We start from the raw sequence: 18,451 nt of genomic DNA, 5'->3' as shown, positions 1-18,451 counted from the left end.
AAGTCCAGTTCCTGATATTCAAATTGAAGATGTCAGTGTTGAAGTACACCAGGATGAGGATATGGGTGTTGCTGGCACTGAGGAGGAAGTTGACAATGAGGATTCTGATGGTGATGTGGTTTGTTTAAGTCAGGCACCAGGGGAGACACCTGTTGTCCTTGGGACGAAGAAGCCCATTGTGATGCCTGGGCAAACTACCCAAAAAGCCACCTCTTCGGTGTGGAATTATTTCTCCTCAATTCCGGACAACAGGTGTCAAGCCATCTGTTGCATCTGTCAATCTGTAATAAGTAGGTGTAAGGATGTTAACCACCTAGGAACATCCTCCCTTATACGTCACCTGCTGCGCATTCATCAGAAGTCACTGTCAAGTTCAGAAACTTTGGGTAAGAGCATAAGCAGTCCACTGACACCTAAATACCTTCTTCCTCCTGTACCCAAGCTCCTGCAAGCCACACCACCAACTCCCTCAACGTCAACTTCCTCCTCAGTCAGGAATGTCCGTAGTCCTGCAGGCCATGTCACTGTCAAGACTGAGGAGTCCTCTCCTAACCGGAATTCCTCCGTAGGATCCTTGAGTGTTACACCTGCTGTTGCTGCCGCTGCTGTTGTTGCTGCCGGGAGTCGATCGTCATCCCAGAGGGGAAGTCGGAAGACCACTTGTTCCACTACTTCCAGTAAGCAATTGACTGTCTAACAGTCCTTTGTGAGGAAGATGAAATATGACAGCAGTCATCCTTTTGCAAAGCGAATAACTGAGGCCTTGACAGCTATGTTGGTGTTAGAGGTGCCTCCGGTATCCACCATTAGTTCAGAGTCACTTAAAGATTTGTTTGAGGTACTGTGTCCCCGGTATCAAATCCCATCTAGGTTCCACTTCTCTAGGCAGGCGATACCGAGAATGTACACAGATGTCAGAAAAAGAGTCACCAGTGTCCTAAAAAATGCGGTTGTATCCAGTGTTCACTTAACCACGGACGTGGACAAGTGGAACAGGGCAGACTAAGGACTATATGACTGTGACAGCCCACTGGGTAGATGTATGGCCTCCCTCAGCGGCACCAGTAGCAGCATCTTGCAAACGCCAACTCGTTCCTAGGCAGGCTACGCTATGTATCACCACTTTCCATAAGAGGCACACAGTTGACAACCTCTTACGGAAACTGAGGAACATCATCGCAGAATGGCTTACCCCAATTGGACTCTCCTGGGGATTTGTGATAACCAATATTGTGCGTGCATTACATCTGGCCAAATTCCAGCATGTCCCATTTTTTGCACATACATTTTTTGAAAAATGAGAGGGGTGTGCAGTAGATGCTGTCAGTGGCCCGAAAAATTGCGGGCCACTTTCGGCATTCTGCCACTGCGTGCCGAAGACAGGAGCACCAGTAAACACTCCTGAACCTGCCCCGACATCAACTGAAGCAAGAGATGGCAACGAGGTGGAATTCAACACTCTATATGCTTCAGAGGATGAAGGAGCAGCAAAAGGCCATTCAAGCCTATACATACACCTACGATATAGGCAAAGGAGGGGTAATGCACCTGACTCAAGAGCAGTGGAGAATGATTTCCGTCTTGTTCAAGGTTCTCCAACCCTTCGAACTTGCCACACATGAAGTCAGTTCAGACGCTGCCAGCTTGAGTCAAGTCATTCCCCTCATCAGGCTTTTGCAGAAATAGCTGGATAAATTGAAGGAGGAGCTAAGACGGAGCGATTCCGCAAAGTATGTGGGAATTGTGGATGGAGCCCTTCATTTGCTTTGCCAGGATTCAAGGGTGGTCAATCTGTTGAAATCAGAGCACTACATTTTGGCCACCGTGCTCGATCCTAGGTTTAAAGCCTACGTTGTATCTCTCTTTCCAGCAGACACAAGTGTGCAGAGGTGCAAAGACCTGCTGGTTAGTAAATTGTCAACTCAAGCGGAACGTGACCCGTCAACAGCTCTTCCTTCAATTTCTCCCGGCACTGGGGCTGCGAGGAAAAGGATAACATTTCCTAGCTTACCCGCTGGCGGTGATGCAGGGCAGTCAGGAGCTAATAACAGCTAAAATCACAGAATTTTGGGGGTAATTTTGATCCTACGGTATGACTAACCTCAATATCATTAGTTTCCACTCATTTCCAGTTTATTATGAACACCTCACACCTCACAATATTGTTTTCAGGCCAAAAGGTTGCACTGAGGTCGCTGGATGACTAAGCCTAGCGACACAAGTGGGCGGCACAAATACCTGGCCCATCTAGGAGTGGCACTGCAGTGGCAGACAGAATGGCATCTTTAAAATCACGTCCCAAATAGCACATGATGCAAAGAAAAAAAAGAGGTGCACCAAGGTTGCTGGATGACTAAGCTAAGCGACACAAGTGTGCAGCACAAACACCTGGCCCATCTAGGAGTGGCACTGCAGTGGCAGACAGGATGGAAGTTTTACAAACTAGGTCCCAAAGAGCACATCATGCAAAGAAAAAAAAAGAGGTGCAAGATGGAATTGTCCTTGGGCCCTCCCGCCTACTCTTATGTTGTATAAACAGGACATGCACACTTTAACAAACCAATCATTTGAGCGACATGACTGTGGCTGAAATGATTGGTTTGTTTGGGCACTCACCAAAAAAGAAGCAATTAATCTCTCCTTGCACAAACTGGCTCTACATTGGCAAGATGTCGTCCTCATCCTCAGATTCCCCTCCCCCTCCCCTTCAGTGTTTACATCCTCATCATCACAGAGAAATAATATTCAAACAAAACCACATAGTTTAGGTGTCAGTGGACTGCTTACGCTATTACCCAAAGTTTCTGAACTTGACAATAACTTATGATGAATGCGCTGCAGGTGACGTATAAGGGAGGATGTTCCTAGGTGGTTAACATCCTTACCCCTACTTATTATGGATTGACAAAGGCTACACATGGCTTGACACCTGTTGTCCGGATTTGTGGATAAATAATTCCACACTTAAAGAGGTGGCTTTTTTGATATTTTACGCAAGCATGACAAAGGGCTTTTTCATTCCATAGCCAACAACTGTCTCCAATGGTACCCTATTCAAACAAACCACATCACCATCAGAATCCTCATTGTCAACTTCCTCCGCAGTGCCAGCTACACCAATATCCTCCTCATCCTGGTGTATGTCTACAGTGACATCTTCAATCTCAATATCAGCAAATGGACTTGTGGGGTGCTCCTACCAGCACTTGCAGGGGGCGTGCAAATGGTGGTAGCAGCTTCCTCTTCCCACAGTGTTGTGAAGGTCAGGCCTAGACATCGCAACCACGAACAGTGCCAGCACCCCTGTATTTTTACAACACCCCTGTAATTTTACAGCATACAAGACAGGGACAGTGTACATTGATTTTCACTGCACCCTAGAATTATTACAGCATACAAGACAGGGTCAGTGTACATTGATTTTCACTGCACCCTAGAATTATTACAGCATACAAGACAGGGCCAGTGTATATTGATTTTCACTGCACCCCTGAATTTTTACAACTTACAGGGCCAGTGTAATGTTATTTGAACAGCAACACCTCTATATTTTACAGCATACAGCAATGTGCTTTTAACAACTGCACCTCTGAATTTTTACAACAAACAGGGCCAGCAGCAACCCCTATATTATACAGCATACAGCAGTGTGGTTTTAATTTTTAGCAACTGCACCCCTAAATTATTACAACATACAGGGCCAGTGTAATGTTATTTGAACAGCAACACCCCTATATTTTACAGCATAGAGCAGTGTGCTTTTAATTTTTAACAACTGCACCTCTGAATTTTTACAACATACAGGGCCAGCAGCAACCCCTATATTTTACAGCATACAGCAGTGTGCTTTTAATTTTTAACTGCACCCCTGAATTATTACAACATACAGGGCCAGCAGCACCCCAATATTTTACAGCATACAGGAGCAGTGTGTTTTTAATTTTTAACAACTGCACCCCTGAATTTTTACAACATACAGGTCAAGCAGCACCCCTATATTTTACAGTATACAGGAGGACAGTGTCCCCTGCACCCTGTACAACACAGTGACAGCCAGGACAGCAACACCCATGTACAGCTGCAGCACATGAAACACCAGTGACAGCCAGGACAGCACCTCTAACACAGCACTGGTACACCACAGTGACTATAGCAGCACCCCTACAGAGCACACACTAAACCCACCCGACGCCACCACCCACAGAGAGACAGAGGTCTGTCTCCCTCACTCTCCAAATTCGGAGTGAAAATGGCGGTGATGCGCGACTGTTTATATGGAATCCAAAACCTGCGAGATTCCGACAGCGAGATGGTGATGTTTTGCCTTGTCTGGCGGGAAGTCCTGAGTCGGACTCGGATCCGGGCTCGGAGCATGAAGTTCGGTGGGGTTCGGTTCTTAGGGAACCGAACCCGCTCATCCCTAGTTTACACCTACCAATGAGGTGAATCAATATATTACAAATACCAGCATATTGTAAGACAATCTAATAGGGTAATGTTAAATAATGTTTTTTGCAATCAAATAAAAGAGAATCATTTTTTTGGCTGGTGGTGTTAATGCCCTCTCATCAGCTAATAACCAATGGATTTGGACATTTATATGATTGCTGACACTATTTGCTGTTATTGTTTGCATTGATACTTTCTCATTAACTGTTCAATGTCATAGATAAGATAGTTAAAAGCAGAAGTACACTGCAATCTGCTGAGACCACATTCACTCATACTTCTTACAGCGGAGTAATAATGACACTACAGATTTCTGCGTTTATGGTCCTACTAATGCCAAATATGGTTTACCAGGGGCTTATCATGGATTGATACATTTAACCAGCACAACTGGTATTCTACATTTATACCAACATATGACGATTACAAATTGAGTACAAACTGAATTAATTCATATTACGCTCCTCCTCTTTTTGTTCATATGTGCGTGTATTTTATATAGGCTCTCTCATTGTAAATTCTATATCCAGGATAAAACTCCCAAAAGTTGAAGTCTGATACATGCCATGTAACAGCTTCCTTCCTATTTACTTTTCCCTTAGGATACTTTACATGCTTAGGGGGCTATTCATGAAGCAGTGAAAAGACTGGAGAAGTGATCCTGTGGAGAAGTTGCCCATGGCAACCAATCAGTTGCTCTGTACAATTGTATAGTATGCAAATTATAAATGTTACTTCAATGCTGATTGGTTGTGATGGGCAACTTCTCCACTGGCGCACTTCTCCACACTTTTCACTGCTTCATGAATAGACCCCCCTAATCTCACGGGATTATATACAGAAAATACTTATTAAGGAGAATCATAAAGACAGTACACAAGGGGGTCGATTCAATTCGGCAACAGATGAATAGCGCCGGGAATTAGCTCCCGACGCTATTCAATTCAGCTCCACTTAAGTCGGCGATGGCCCGTTCTCGCCGACTAATCAGGTTGTTTTGTCGGGAGAACGGGCATTCTCCGACTTAACTCCCCGGCGCGAGGCTGATTCCCGACAGTAACAGGCTCGCGCCGGGTGCGTGGCAGCACTTTTGTCGGGTTTCTTCTCTCATCCCCCGGGGATGAGAGAAGTATTCCCGACAATTGAGGGTCACTCGTCGCTGTATTGAATAGCACCGGGAGCAAACTCCCAGTGCTATTCAACTGTCAGTGAATTGAATCGACCCCAAGGAGATAGAATCAATATACTGTATTCATGCACTTGTTGTTCCACAAGCAAAAGGCAGGACTTTTAATAGTGGCATTCATGTTAAACAATTACCTGTGGATGCAATTCTCTACTCGTTTGCAGTGAAGTAGGCGCAATGATTTAAGCTACTGATACTGTATCAAAATAACCTTTTTACTATTTGTCTCTACTTGGTGACTCAATAGACCAGAGATTTTCTGTATCTTTTGCAACATCGGCACTTTTTGCATGTTATCCAGTTTTCTGGCACCGAGTTCTGTATATTCTTTTATGATTCATAACATGTCCTTTGATGGAGTGGTTTCTATAACAAGCGCTACTCTAGGATATCTCTCATATACCTTGTATTGATCCATATCTTGGAGGCAAGCCAAATATACTGTACGATTACAAATGAGGATTATATTACATCATATGCCTTCGATTTGTAACATTGTAAACGTGATGGTTGTAATTGAATCGGATATTCATCCATTGTGTTCGATGTGTTTGCCCTTTATCAGTCCATTTCTAAAAGTTAAGTTTTCATTGATATTTAAGGGTGTCCCAAAAAAAAAAAAGAGTTCTCTGAGTCTGTTTTTTTTCCTCCATAACTTTTATCTATTTTTCCCCCTCTCTACTATTTACCATTGTTAACATTTCTGGATTTTGTACCCTCGTTGATGAACAATACGTTTATTTGGTAGCAGTCTTGGGCATATAATACAGTATGCTGTATATAGTATATAATAATAGTATACAACTAGGTGTACTGTATGATAAGCGTTATTATTTTCTTTTTCCCTTTAGACATGGCACAAGGCTTGTTTCCACTGTGAAATCTGTAAAATGATCCTGACGGTCAACAACTTTGTCAGTTACCAGAAGAAGCCGTTCTGCCAGGCGTAAGTCACGCGTTTCGCTCTTTTCTGTGTTCAACACCTCCTTTGCCTTAAGAAGTATTTAGCTGAGCTTTGGTTAATGCTCTTGATGAAGCCTCATGAGCTGGGTATGAGTTCCCAGCGGAGGGGATGACAGCGATCAGAATACTGATGCCGCCATTCCGATGTTGAAGATCCCTCTACTCCCCAACCCTAACACTCCTTCAGCAAGGATACCTACAACTATTAAAAGGAGAATAAATAGCGTAGCGTGTGTATCGCACCACCATGTCTGCAAGGGGCTCTTTTGCGCTCACCCCCCTGCCAACATTCCGGCAGTCAGGATCCTGGCGCCGGAATACTGGGCACTGGGATCTCGAGTGCTGGTATATCGTAGTACACCCTGGTGTTATTAAAGGGGGAGGGACATACAGTAGTAGGGAAGGTGGTGATCAGTAGCGGATCTTGCCACGGGCAAGCAGGATTTTAGCCTGGGGCACCGCTGTCCCGAGGGTGCTGCCGCCGCCGTGACAAGATCTGCTACTGGTGCCGATGCCATGCGGTGCGCGATGACATCATCACGCACTGCACAGCATTGTGGGAGTGGCCATAGATGCTAGAGATCATAATTGACCTCTAGTGTCTATGCATCATGACGTCTCTCCCATAGATCCGAGGAGCAGCGCCGGTGACCGGAGACAGAGGGCAGCAGCGGTCGGGAAGCAGGAGCGGGGAATGTGAGTATTTATTTATTTTGCTAAGCAGCGCTACTAGCGGCACAGCTATAGGGGGCACAGTACTGGGGTCACAACTACTGAGGGCACAGCTACAGGGGGCACAGTACTGGGGTCACAACTACTGAGGGCACAGCTACAGGGGGCACAGTACTGGAGGCACAACTAAGGGGGCACAGTACTGGGGGCACAACTACTGAGAGCACAGCTTTAGGAGGCATAACTGTGACCATGCCCTTTTTCCATGAAGCCACTCCCCTATTTTTTTTATGTGCGCCTACGGCGCACACTAACCCTGTTATACCTGTGGTGGGGGGCGCCGGGCACCAAAGGAAACTTTGTCTATTTTACTACCTTTTGTGAATGCACTTAGGGGTCTATTCATCATCCCTTCAGATAATGAATAGACCCCTATAAGTAGCTGAAAATTAACATTTTTACCTACTTTTGTACAAATTAAGGGGCCCATGGCAACCAATCAGCTGCTCTGTATGCTTTTACAGTATGCAAATTATAAATGTTACGTCAATGCTGATTGGTTGCCATGGGCAACTTCTCCACTGGCTCACTCCTCTACATTTATCACTGCTTAGTACATGTCCCACTCAGTTTCTTGGGCCATTCATTATTATAAAGGTAACGCAGGAGACATCACGAATATCTCCTGCTTACCTTTCAGCACCAATCTGGCCCGCTGTCCCAATACACTGGGGATCTAAATTCATCGAGCTCCGAAAATACTACATTTTTGGAGCTTGACAGCAGGAACCTTCACCATCTTCAGAGAGCATTTATTCCTGCACCTACCTCCTTTCTATGGCTACAAGGAGAGATCCTGTTCTGCTGTGCACATATGTGAACCCAAGTTCATGTATGAGGATGTGGTCACATAACCGGCGGTCAGGATCGCGATCACCGACATTGCCGACAGTTGGAATGTCGACACACAGGGACTATTTACACTCGATCCCGACCGCCCGCAAAACAATCCCAACCCCATATATGCACACTAGCATTGCAGTGCTAAGTTTGACAGCTACTGTAGTAATAGCAGTTGCGCCGACAGCTGATCTTCAGATACGCCGTCTCTCACTGGAACCATGTGAAATTGCTCTGCTGAGTTTCTATCCACCGCTGCTACTCACCGGGAGTTGGATACTTGGAGCCATCCTATTCCCTATGTGTAACATGATGCATAGGCCCGAAAGATGTACTGTATGGTCAGTGTCTACTTTTTGTACTTTATCTCTCTCCACGGCTTAGTGCATTTCCCCCTTAATATGAGAAATAACAGATTAAAGACAAATGATTTATTTGCCATATTTGTATATTACAGGCACAATCCCAAAAACAATTCTTTTACCAGCGTTTATGACACACCTGTAAACATCCATGTCAGGAAACAGTCCGAGGCCGTCAGTGAGGTAAGTGGTTCTGTGGTGGATGTGTGTGGTCTCAGGGTAGAGAGGTTCAGTGAGGTAAGTGGCTCTGTGTGGCATATGTGTGTAGTATCAGGAGAGAGAGGGTCAGTGAGGTAAGTGGCTCTGTGTGCATATGTGTGTAGTATCAGGAGAGAGAGGGTCAGTGAGGTAAGTGGCTCTGTGTGGCATATGTGTGTAGTATCAGGAGAGAGAGGGTCAGTGAGGTAAGTGGCTCTGTGTGGCATATGTGTGTAGTATCAGGAGAGAGAGGGTCAGTGAGGTAAGTGGCTCTGTGTGGCATATGTGTGTAGTATCAGGAAAGAGAGGGTCAGTGAGGTAAGTGGCTCTGTGTGGCATATGTGTGTAGTATCAGGAGAGAGAGGGTCAGTGAGGTAAGTGGCTCTGTGTGGCATATGTGTGTAGTATCAGGAGAGAGAGGGTCAGTGAGGTAAGTGGCTCTGTGTGGCATATGTGTGTAGTATCAGGAGAGAGAGGGTCAGTGAGGTAAGTGGCTCTGTGTGGCATATGTGTGTAGTCTCAGGAGAGAGAGGGTCAGTGAGGTAAGTGGCTCTGTGTGCATATGTGTGTAGTATCAGGAGAGAGAGGGTCAGTGAGGTAAGTGGCTCTGTGTGGCATATGAGTGTAGTCTCAGGAGAGAGAGGGTCAGTGAGGTAAGTGGCTCTGTGTGGCATATGTGTGTAGTCTCAGGAGAGAGAGGGTCAGTGAGGTAAGTGGCTCTGTGTGCATATGTGTGTAGTATCAGGAGAGAGAGGGTCAGTGAGGTAAGTGGCTCTGTGTGGCATATGTGTGTAGTCTCAGGAGAGAGAGGGTCAGTGAGGTAAGTGGCTCTGTGTGGCATATGTGTGTAGTATCAGGAGAGAGAGGGTCAGTGAGGTAAGTGGCTCTGTGTGGCATATGTGTGTAGTATCAGGAGAGAGAGGGTCAGTGAGGTAAGTGGCTCTGTGTGCATATGTGTGTAGTATCAGGAGAGAGAGGGTCAGTGAGGTAAGTGGCTCTGTGTGGCATATGTGTGTAGTATCAGGAGAGAGAGGGTCAGTGAGGTAAGTGGCTCTGTGTGGCATATGTGTGTAGTATCAGGAGAGAGAGGGTCAGTGAGGTAAGTGGTTCTGTGGCATATGTGTGTAGTATCAGGAGAGAGAGGATCAGTGAGGTAAGTGGCTCTGTGTGCATATGTGTGTAGTATCAGGAGAGAGAGGGTCAGTGAGGTAAGTGGCTCTGTGTGCATATGTGTGTAGTATTAGGAGAGATGGTCAGTGAGGTAAGTGGCTCTGTGTGGCATATGTGTGTAGTATCAGGAGAGAGATGGTCAGTGAGGTAAGTGGCTCTGTGTGACATATGTGTGTAGTATCAGGAGAGAGAGGGTCAGTGAGGTAAGTGGCTCTGTGTGACATATGTGTGTAGTATCAGGGTAGAGAGGTTCAGTGAGGTAAGTGGCTCTGTGTGGCATATGTGTGTAGTATCAGGAGAGAGAGGGTCAGTGAGGTAAGTGGCTCTGTGTGCATATGTGTGTAGTATCAGGAGAGATGGTCAGTGAGGTAAGTGGCTCTGTGTGGCATATGTGTGTAGTATCAGGAGAGAGAGGGTCAGTGAGGTAAGTGGCTCTGTGTGCATATGTGTGTAGTATCAGGAGAGAGAGGGTCAGTGAGGTAAGTGGCTCTGTGTGGCATATGTGTGTAGTATCAGGAGAGAGAGGGTCAGTGAGGTAAGTGGTTCTGTGGCATATGTGTGTAGTATCAGGAGAGAGAGGGTCAGTGAGGTAAGTGGCTCTGTGTGCATATGTGTGTAGTATTAGGAGAGATGGTCAGTGAGGTAAGTGGCTCTGTGTGGCATATGTGTGTAGTATCAGGAGAGAGAGGGTCAGTGAGGTAAGTGGCTCTGTGTGGCATATGTGTGTAGTATCAGGAGAGAGAGGGTCAGTGAGGTAAGTGGCTCTGTGTGACATATGTGTGTAGTATCAAGAGAGAGAGGGTCAGTGAGGTAAGTGGCTCTGTGTGGCATATGTGTGTAGTATCAGGAGAGAGAGGGTCAGTGAGGTAAGTGGCTCTGTGTGGCATATGTGTGTAGTATCAGAAGAGAGAGGGTCAGTGAGGTAAGTGGCTCTGTGTGGCATATGTGTGTAGTATCAGGAGAGAGAGGGTCAGTGAGGTAAGTGGCTCTGTGTGGCATATGTCTGTAGTATCAGGAGAGAGAGGGTCAGTGAGGTAAGTGGCTCTGTGTGGCATATGTCTGTAGTATCAGGAGAGAGAGGGTCAGTGAGGTAAGTGGCTCTGTGGGGCATATGTCTGTAGTATCAGGAGAGAGAGGGTCAGTGAGGTAAGTGGCTCTGTGTGGCATATGTGTGTAGTATCAGGAGAGAGAGGGTCAGTGAGGTAAGTGGCTCTGTGTAGCATATGTGTGTAGTATCAGGAGAGAGAGGGTCAGTGAGGTAAGTGGCTCTGTGTGGCATATGTGTGTAGTATCAGGAGGGAGAGGGTCAGTGTGAGGTAAGTGGCTCTGTGTGGCAGATGTGTGTAGTATCAGGAGAGAGAGGGTCAGTGAGGTAAGTGGCTCTGTGTGGCCTATGTGTGTTGTATCAGGAGAGAGAGGGTCAGTGAGGTAAGTGGCTCTGTGTGGCATATGTGTGTAGTATCAGGAGAGAGAGGGTCAGTGAGGTAAGTGGCTCTGTGTGGCATATGTGTGTAGTATCAGGAGAGAGATGGTCAGTGAGGTAAGTGGCTCTGTGTGGCCTATGTGTGTTGTATCAGGAGAGAGAGGGTCAGTGAGGTAAGTGGCTCTGTGTGGCATATGTGTGTAGTATCAGGAGAGAGAGGGTCAGTGAGGTAAGTGGCTCTGTGTGGCATATGTGTGTAGTATCAGGAGAGAGAGGGTCAGTGAGGTAAGTGGCTCTGTGTGCATATGTGTGTAGTATCAGGAGAGAGAGGGTCAGTGAGGTAAGTGGCTCTGTGTGGCATATGTGTGTAGTATCAGGAGAGAGAGGGTCAGTGAGGTAAGTGGTTCTGTGGCATATGTGTGTAGTATCAGGAGAGAGAGGGTCAGTGAGGTAAGTGGCTCTGTGTGCAAATGTGTGTAGTATTAGGAGAGATGGTCAGTGAGGTAAGTGGCTCTGTGTGGCATATGTGTGTAGTATCAGGAGAGAGAGGGTCAGTGAGGTAAGTGGCTCTGTGTGGCATATGTGTGTAGTATCAGGAGAGAGAGGGTCAGTGAGGTAAGTGGCTCTGTGTGACATATGTGTGTAGTATCAAGAGAGAGAGGGTCAGTGAGGTAAGTGGCTCTGTGTGGCATATGTGTGTAGTATCAGGAGAGAGAGGGTCAATGAGGTAAGTGGCTCTGTGTGGCATATGTGTGTAGTATCAGAAGAGAGAGGGTCAGTGAGGTAAGTGGCTCTGTGAGGCATATGTGTGTAGTATCAGGAGAGAGAGGGTCAGTGAGGTAAGTGGCTCTGTGTGGCATATGTCTGTAGTATCAGGAGAGAGAGGGTCAGTGAGGTAAGTGGCTCTGTGGGGCATATGTCTGTAGTATCAGGAGAGAGAGGGTCAGTGAGGTAAGTGGCTCTGTGTGGCATATGTGTGTAGTATCAGGAGAGAGAGGGTCAGTGAGGTAAGTGGCTCTGTGTAGCATATGTGTGTAGTATCAGGAGAGAGAGGGTCAGTGAGGTAAGTGGCTCTGTGTGGCATATGTGTGTAGTATCAGGAGAGAGAGGGTCAGTGAGGTAAGTGGCTCTGTGTGGCATATGTGTGTAGTATCAGGAGAGAGAGGGTCAGTGAGGTAAGTGGCTCTGTGTGGCATATGTGTGTAGTATCAGGAGGGAGAGGGTCAGTGAGGTAAGTGGCTCTGTGTGGCATATGTGTGTAGTATCAGGAGGGAGAGGGTCAGTGTGAGGTAAGTGGCTCTGTGTGGCATATGTGTGTAGTATCAGGAGAGAGAGGGTCAGTGAGGTAAGTGGCTCTGTGTGGCCTATGTGTGTTGTATCAGGAGAGAGAGGGTCAGTGAGGTAAGTGGCTCTGTGTGGCATATGTGTGTAGTATCAGGAGAGAGAGGGTCAGTGAGGTAAGTGGCTCTGTGTGGCATATGTGTGTAGTATCAGGAGAGAGATGGTCAGTGAGGTAAGTGGCTCTAAGTGGCCTATGTGTGTTGTATCAGGAGAGAGAGGGTCAGTGAGGTAAGTGGCTCTGTGTGGCATATGTGTGTAGTATCAGGAGAGAGAGGGTCAGTGAGGTAAGTGGCTCTGTGTGGCATATGTGTGTAGTATCAGGAGAGAGAGGGTCAGTGAGGTAAGTGACTCTGTGTGGCATATGTGTGTAGTATCAGGAGAGAGAGGGTCAGTGAGGTAAGTGGCTCTGTGTGGCATATGTGTGTAGTATCAGGAGAGAGAGGGTCAGTGAGGTAAGTGGCTCTGTGTGCATATGTGTGTAGTATCAGGAGAGAGAGGGTCAGTGAGGTAAGTGGCTGTGTGTGGCATATGTGTGTAGTATCAGGAGAGAGAGGGTCAGTGAGGTAAGTGGCTCTGTGTGGCATATGTGTGTAGTATCAGGAGAGAGAGGGTCAGTGAGGTAAGTGGCTCTGTGTGCATATGTGTGTAGTATCAGGAGAGAGAGGGTCAGTGAGGTAAGTGGCTCTGTGTGGCATATGTGTGTAGTATCAGGAGAGAGAGGGTCAGTGAGGTAAGTGGCTCTGTGTGACATATGTGTGTAGTATCAGGAGAGAGAGGGTCAGTGAGGTCAGTGGCTCTGTGTGGCATATGTGTGTAGTATCAGGAGAGAGAGGGTCAGTGAGGTAAGTGGCTCTGTGTGGCATATGTGTGTAGTATCAGGAGAGAGAGGGTCAGTGAGGTAAGTGGCTCTGTGTGCATATGTGTGTAGTATCAGGAGAGAGAGGGTCAGTGAGGTAAGTGGCTCTGTGTGGCATATGTGTGTAGTATCAGGAGAGAGAGGGTCAGTGAGGTAAGTGGCTCTGTGTGACATATGTGTGTAGTATCAGGAGAGAGAGAGTCAGAGAGGTAAGTGGCTCTGTGTGGCATATGTGTGTAGTAATAGGAGAGAGAGGGTCAGTGAGGTAAGTGGCTCTGTGTGGCAGATGTGTGTAGTATCAGGAGAGAGAGAGTCAGTGAGGTAAGTGGCTCTGTGTGCATATGTGTGTAGTATCAGGAGAGAGAGGGTCAGTGAGGTAAGTGGCTCTGTGTGACATATGTGTGTAGTATCAGGAGAGAGAGAGTCAGAGAGGTAAGTGGCTCTGTGTGGCATATGTGTGTAGTAATAGGAGAGAGAGGGTCAGTGAGGTAAGTGGCTCTGTGTGGCAGATGTGTGTAGTATCAGGAGAGAGAGAGTCAGTGAGGTAAGTGGCTCTGTGTGCATATGTGTGTAGTATCAGGAGAGAGAGGGTCAGTGAGGTAAGTGGCTCTGTGTGGCATATGTGTGTAGTATCAGGAGAGAGATGGTCAATGAGGTAAGTGGCTCTGTGTGGCATATGTGTGTAGTATCAGGAGAGAGATGGTCAGTGAGGTAAGTGGCTCTGTGTGGCATATGTGTGTAGTATCAGGAGAGAGAGGGTCAGTGAGGTAAGTGGCTCTGTGTAGCATATGTGTGTAGTATCAGGAGAGAGAGGGTCAGTGAGGTAAGTGGCTCTGTGTGGCATATGTGTGTAGTATCAGGAGAGAGAGGGTCAGTGAGGTAAGTGGCTCTGTGTGGCATATGTGTGTAGTATCAGGAGAGAGAGGGTCAGTGAGGTAAGTGGCTCTGTGTGGCATATGTGTGTAGTATCAGGAGGGAGAGGGTCAGTGTGAGGTAAGTGGCTCTGTGTGGCATATGTGTGTAGTATCAGGAGAGAGAGGGTCAGTGAGGTAAGTGGCTCTGTGTGGCCTATGTGTGTTGTATCAGGAGAGAGAGGGTCAGTGAGGTAAGTGGCTCTGTGTGGCATATGTGTGTAGTATCAGGAGAGAGAGGGTCAGTGAGGTAAGTGGCTCTGTGTGGCATATGTGTGTAGTATCAGGAGAGAGATGGTCAGTGAGGTAAGTGGCTCTGTGTGGCCTATGTGTGTTGTATCAGGAGAGAGAGGGTCAGTGAGGTAAGTGGCTCTGTGTGCATATGTGTGTAGTATCAGGAGAGAGAGGGTCAGTGAGGTAAGTGGCTCTGTGTGCATATGTGTGTAGTATCAGGAGAGAGAGGGTCAGTGAGGTAAGTGGCTGTGTGTGGCATATGTGTGTAGTATCAGGAGAGAGAGGGTCAGTGAGGTAAGTGGCTCTGTGTGGCATATGTGTGTAGTATCAGGAGAGAGAGGGTCAGTGAGGTAAGTGGCTCTGTGTGCATATGTGTGTAGTATCAGGAGAGAGAGGGTCAGTGAGGTAAGTGGCTCTGTGTGGCATATGTGTGTAGTATCAGGAGAGAGAGGGTCAGTGAGGTAAGTGGCTCTGTGTGACATATGTGTGTAGTATCAGGAGAGAGAGGGTCAGTGAGGTCAGTGGCTCTGTGTGGCATATGTGTGTAGTATCAGGAGAGAGAGGGTCAGTGAGGTAAGTGGCTCTGTGTGGCATATGTGTGTAGTATCAGGAGAGAGAGGGTCAGTGAGGTAAGTGGCTCTGTGTGCATATGTGTGTAGTATCAGGAGAGAGAGGGTCAGTGAGGTAAGTGGCTCTGTGTGGCATATGTGTGTAGTATCAGGAGAGAGAGGGTCAGTGAGGTAAGTGGCTCTGTGTGACATATGTGTGTAGTATCAGGAGAGAGAGAGTCAGAGAGGTAAGTGGCTCTGTGTGGCATATGTGTGTAGTAATAGGAGAGAGAGGGTCAGTGAGGTAAGTGGCTCTGTGTGGCAGATGTGTGTAGTATCAGGAGAGAGAGGGTCAGTGAGGTAAGTGGCTCTGTGTGGCAGATGTGTGTAGTATCAGGAGAGAGAGAGTCAGTGAGGTAAGTGGCTCTGTGTGCATATGTGTGTAGTATCAGGAGAGAGAGGGTCAGTGAGGTAAGTGGCTCTGTGTGGCATATGTGTGTAGTATCAGGAGAGAGATGGTCAATGAGGTAAGTGGCTCTGTGTGGCATATGTGTGTAGTATCAGGAGAGAGATGGTCAGTGAGGTAAGTGGCTCTGTGTGGCAGATGTGTGTAGTATCAGGAGAGAGATGGTCAGTGAGGTAAGTGGCTCTGTGTGACATATGTGTGTAGTATCAGGAGAGAGATGGTTAGTGAGGTAAGTGGCTCTGTGTGGCAGATGTGTGTAGTATCAGGAGAGAGAGGGTCAGTGAGGTAAGTGGCTCTGTGTGCATATGTGTGTAGTATCAGGAGAGAGAGAGTCAGTGAGGTAAGTGGCTCTGTGTGGCATATGTGTGTAGTATCAGGAGAGAGATGGTCAGTGAGGTAAGTGGCTCTGTGTGGCATATGTGTGTAGTATCAGGAGAGAGAGAGTCAGTGAGGTAAGTGGCTCTGTGTGGCATATGTGTGTAGTATCAGGAGAGAGATGGTCAGTGAGGTAAGTGGCTCTGTGTGGCATATGTGTGTAGTATCAGGAGAGAGATGGTCAGTGAGGTAAGTGGCTCTGTGTGGCATATGTGTGTAGTATCAGGAGAGAGAGGGTCAGTGAGGTAAGTGGCTCTGTGTGGCATATGTGTGTAGTATCAGGAGAGAGATGGTCAGTGAGGTAAGTGGCTCTGTGTGGCATATGTGTGTAGTATCAGGAGAGAGAGGGTCAGTGAGGTAAGTGGCTCTGTGTGGCATATGTGTGTAGTATCAGGAGAGAGATGGTCAGTGAGGTAAGTGGCTCTGTGTGGCATATGTGTGTAGTATCAGGAGAGAGATGGTCAGTGAGGTAAGTGGCTCTGTGTGGCATATGTGTGTAGCATCAGGAGAGAGAGGGTCAGTGAGGTAAGTGGCTCTGTGTGGCAGATGTGTGTAGTATCAGGAGAGAGAGGGTCAGTGAGGTAAGTGGCTCTGTGTGGCATATGTGTGTAGTATCAGGAGAGAGATGGTCAGTGAGGTAAGTGGCTCTGTGTGGCATATGTGTGTAGTATCAGGAGAGAGAGGTCAGTGAGGTAAGTGGCTCTGTGTGGCATATGTGTGTAGTATCAGGAGAGAGAGGATCAGTGAGGTAAGTGGCTCTGTGTGCATATGTGTGTAGTATCAGGAGAGAGAGGGTCAGTGAGGTAAGTGGCTCTGTGTGGCATATGTGTGTAGTATCAGGAGAGAGAGGGTCAGTGAGGTAAGTGGCTCTGTGTGACATATGTGTGTAGTATCAGGAGAGAGAGGGTCAGTGAGGTAAGTGGCTCTGTGTGACATATGTGTGTAGTATTAGGAGAGAGATGGTCAGTGAGGTAAGTGGCTCTGTGTGACATATGTGTGTAGTATCAGGAGAGAGAGGGTCAGTGAGGTAAGTGGCTCTGTGTGGCATATGTGTGTAGTATCAGGAGAGAGAGGGTCAGTGAGGTAAGTGGCTCTGTGTGACATATGTGTGTAGTATCAGGAGAAAGATGGTCAGTGAGGTAAGTGGCTCTGTGTGACATATGTGTGTAGTATCAGGAGAAAGATGGTCAGTGAGGTAAGTGGCTCTGTGTGACATATGTGTGTAGTATCAGGAGAGAGAGGGTCAGTGAGGTAAGTGGCTCTGTGTGGCATATGTGTGTAGTATCAGGAGAGAGAGGGTCAGTGAGGTAAGTGGCTCTGTGTGACATATGTGTGTAGTATCAGGAGAGAGAGGGTCAGTGAGGTAAGTGGCTCTGTGTGACATATGTGTGTAGTATCAGGAGAGAGATGGTCAGTGAGGTAAGTGGCTCTGTGTGACATATGTGTGTAGTATCAGGAGAGAGAGGGTCAGTGAGGTAAGTGGCTCTGTGTGACATATGTGTGTAGTATCAGGAGAGAGATGGTCAGTGAGGTAAGTGGCTCTGTGTGGCCTATGTGTGTTGTATCAGGAGAGAGAGGGTCAGTGAGGTAAGTGGCTCTGTGTGGCATATGTGTGTAGTATCAGGAGAGAGAGGGTCAGTGAGGTAAGTGGCTCTGTGTGGCATATGTGTGTAGTATCAGGAGAGAGATGGTCAGTGAGGTAAGTGGCTCTGTGTGGCCTATGTGTGTTGTATCAGGAGAGAGAGGGTCAGTGAGGTAAGTGGCTCTGTGTGGCATATGTGTGTAGTATCAGGAGAGAGAGGGTCAGTGAGGTAAGTGGCTCTGTGTGGCATATGTGTGTAGTATCAGGAGAGAGAGGGTCAGTGAGGTAAGTGGCTCTGTGTGGCATATGTGTGTAGTATCAGGAGAGAGAGGGTCAGTGAGGTAAGTGGCTCTGTGTGGCATATGTGTGTAGTATCAGGAGAGAGAGGGTCAGTGAGGTAAGTGGCTCTGTGTGGCATATGTGTGTAGTATCAGGAGAGAGAGGGTCAGTGAGGTAAGTGGCTCTGTGTGGCATATGTGTGTAGTATCAGGAGAGAGAGGGTCAGTGAGGTAAGTGGCTCTGTGTGGCATATGTGTGTAGTATCAGGAGAGAGAGGGTCAGTGAGGTAAGTGGCTCTGTGTGCATATGTGTGTAGTATCAGGAGAGAGAGGGTCAGTGAGGTAAGTGGCTCTGTGTGGCATATGTGTGTAGTATCAGGAGAGAGAGGGTCAGTGAGGTAAGTGGCTCTGTGTGACATATGTGTGTAGTATCAGGAGAGAGAGGGTCAGTGAGGTAAGTGGCTCTGTGTGGCATATGTGTTGTAATATCAGGAGAGAGAGGGTCAGTGAGGTAAGTGGCTCTGTGTGGCATATGTG

The 18,451-nt window shown here is 47.3% G+C and overlaps 1 protein-coding gene across 1 annotated transcript in view; it reads left to right on the top strand.

Moving 5' to 3' along the window:
* Nucleotides 1-18,451, top strand: part of NRAP (nebulin related anchoring protein) — a 114,190-nt gene that overhangs the window by 23,984 nt on the left and 71,755 nt on the right. The window contains exons 2-3 of the mRNA XM_063963331.1: nt 6,487-6,581; nt 8,628-8,769. Of these exons, the coding sequence (XP_063819401.1) occupies nt 6,487-6,581; nt 8,628-8,769 (237 nt within the window). The remainder of the gene's footprint in view (nt 1-6,486; nt 6,582-8,627; nt 8,770-18,451) is intronic.

This window comes from Pseudophryne corroboree, chromosome 3, assembly GCF_028390025.1.
Source record: "Pseudophryne corroboree isolate aPseCor3 chromosome 3, aPseCor3.hap2, whole genome shotgun sequence".
Taxonomy (NCBI): Eukaryota; Metazoa; Chordata; class Amphibia; order Anura; family Myobatrachidae; genus Pseudophryne; species Pseudophryne corroboree.
Note: the sequence above shows the minus strand (reverse complement) of the source record. Positions and strands in the feature narration are given on the sequence as shown.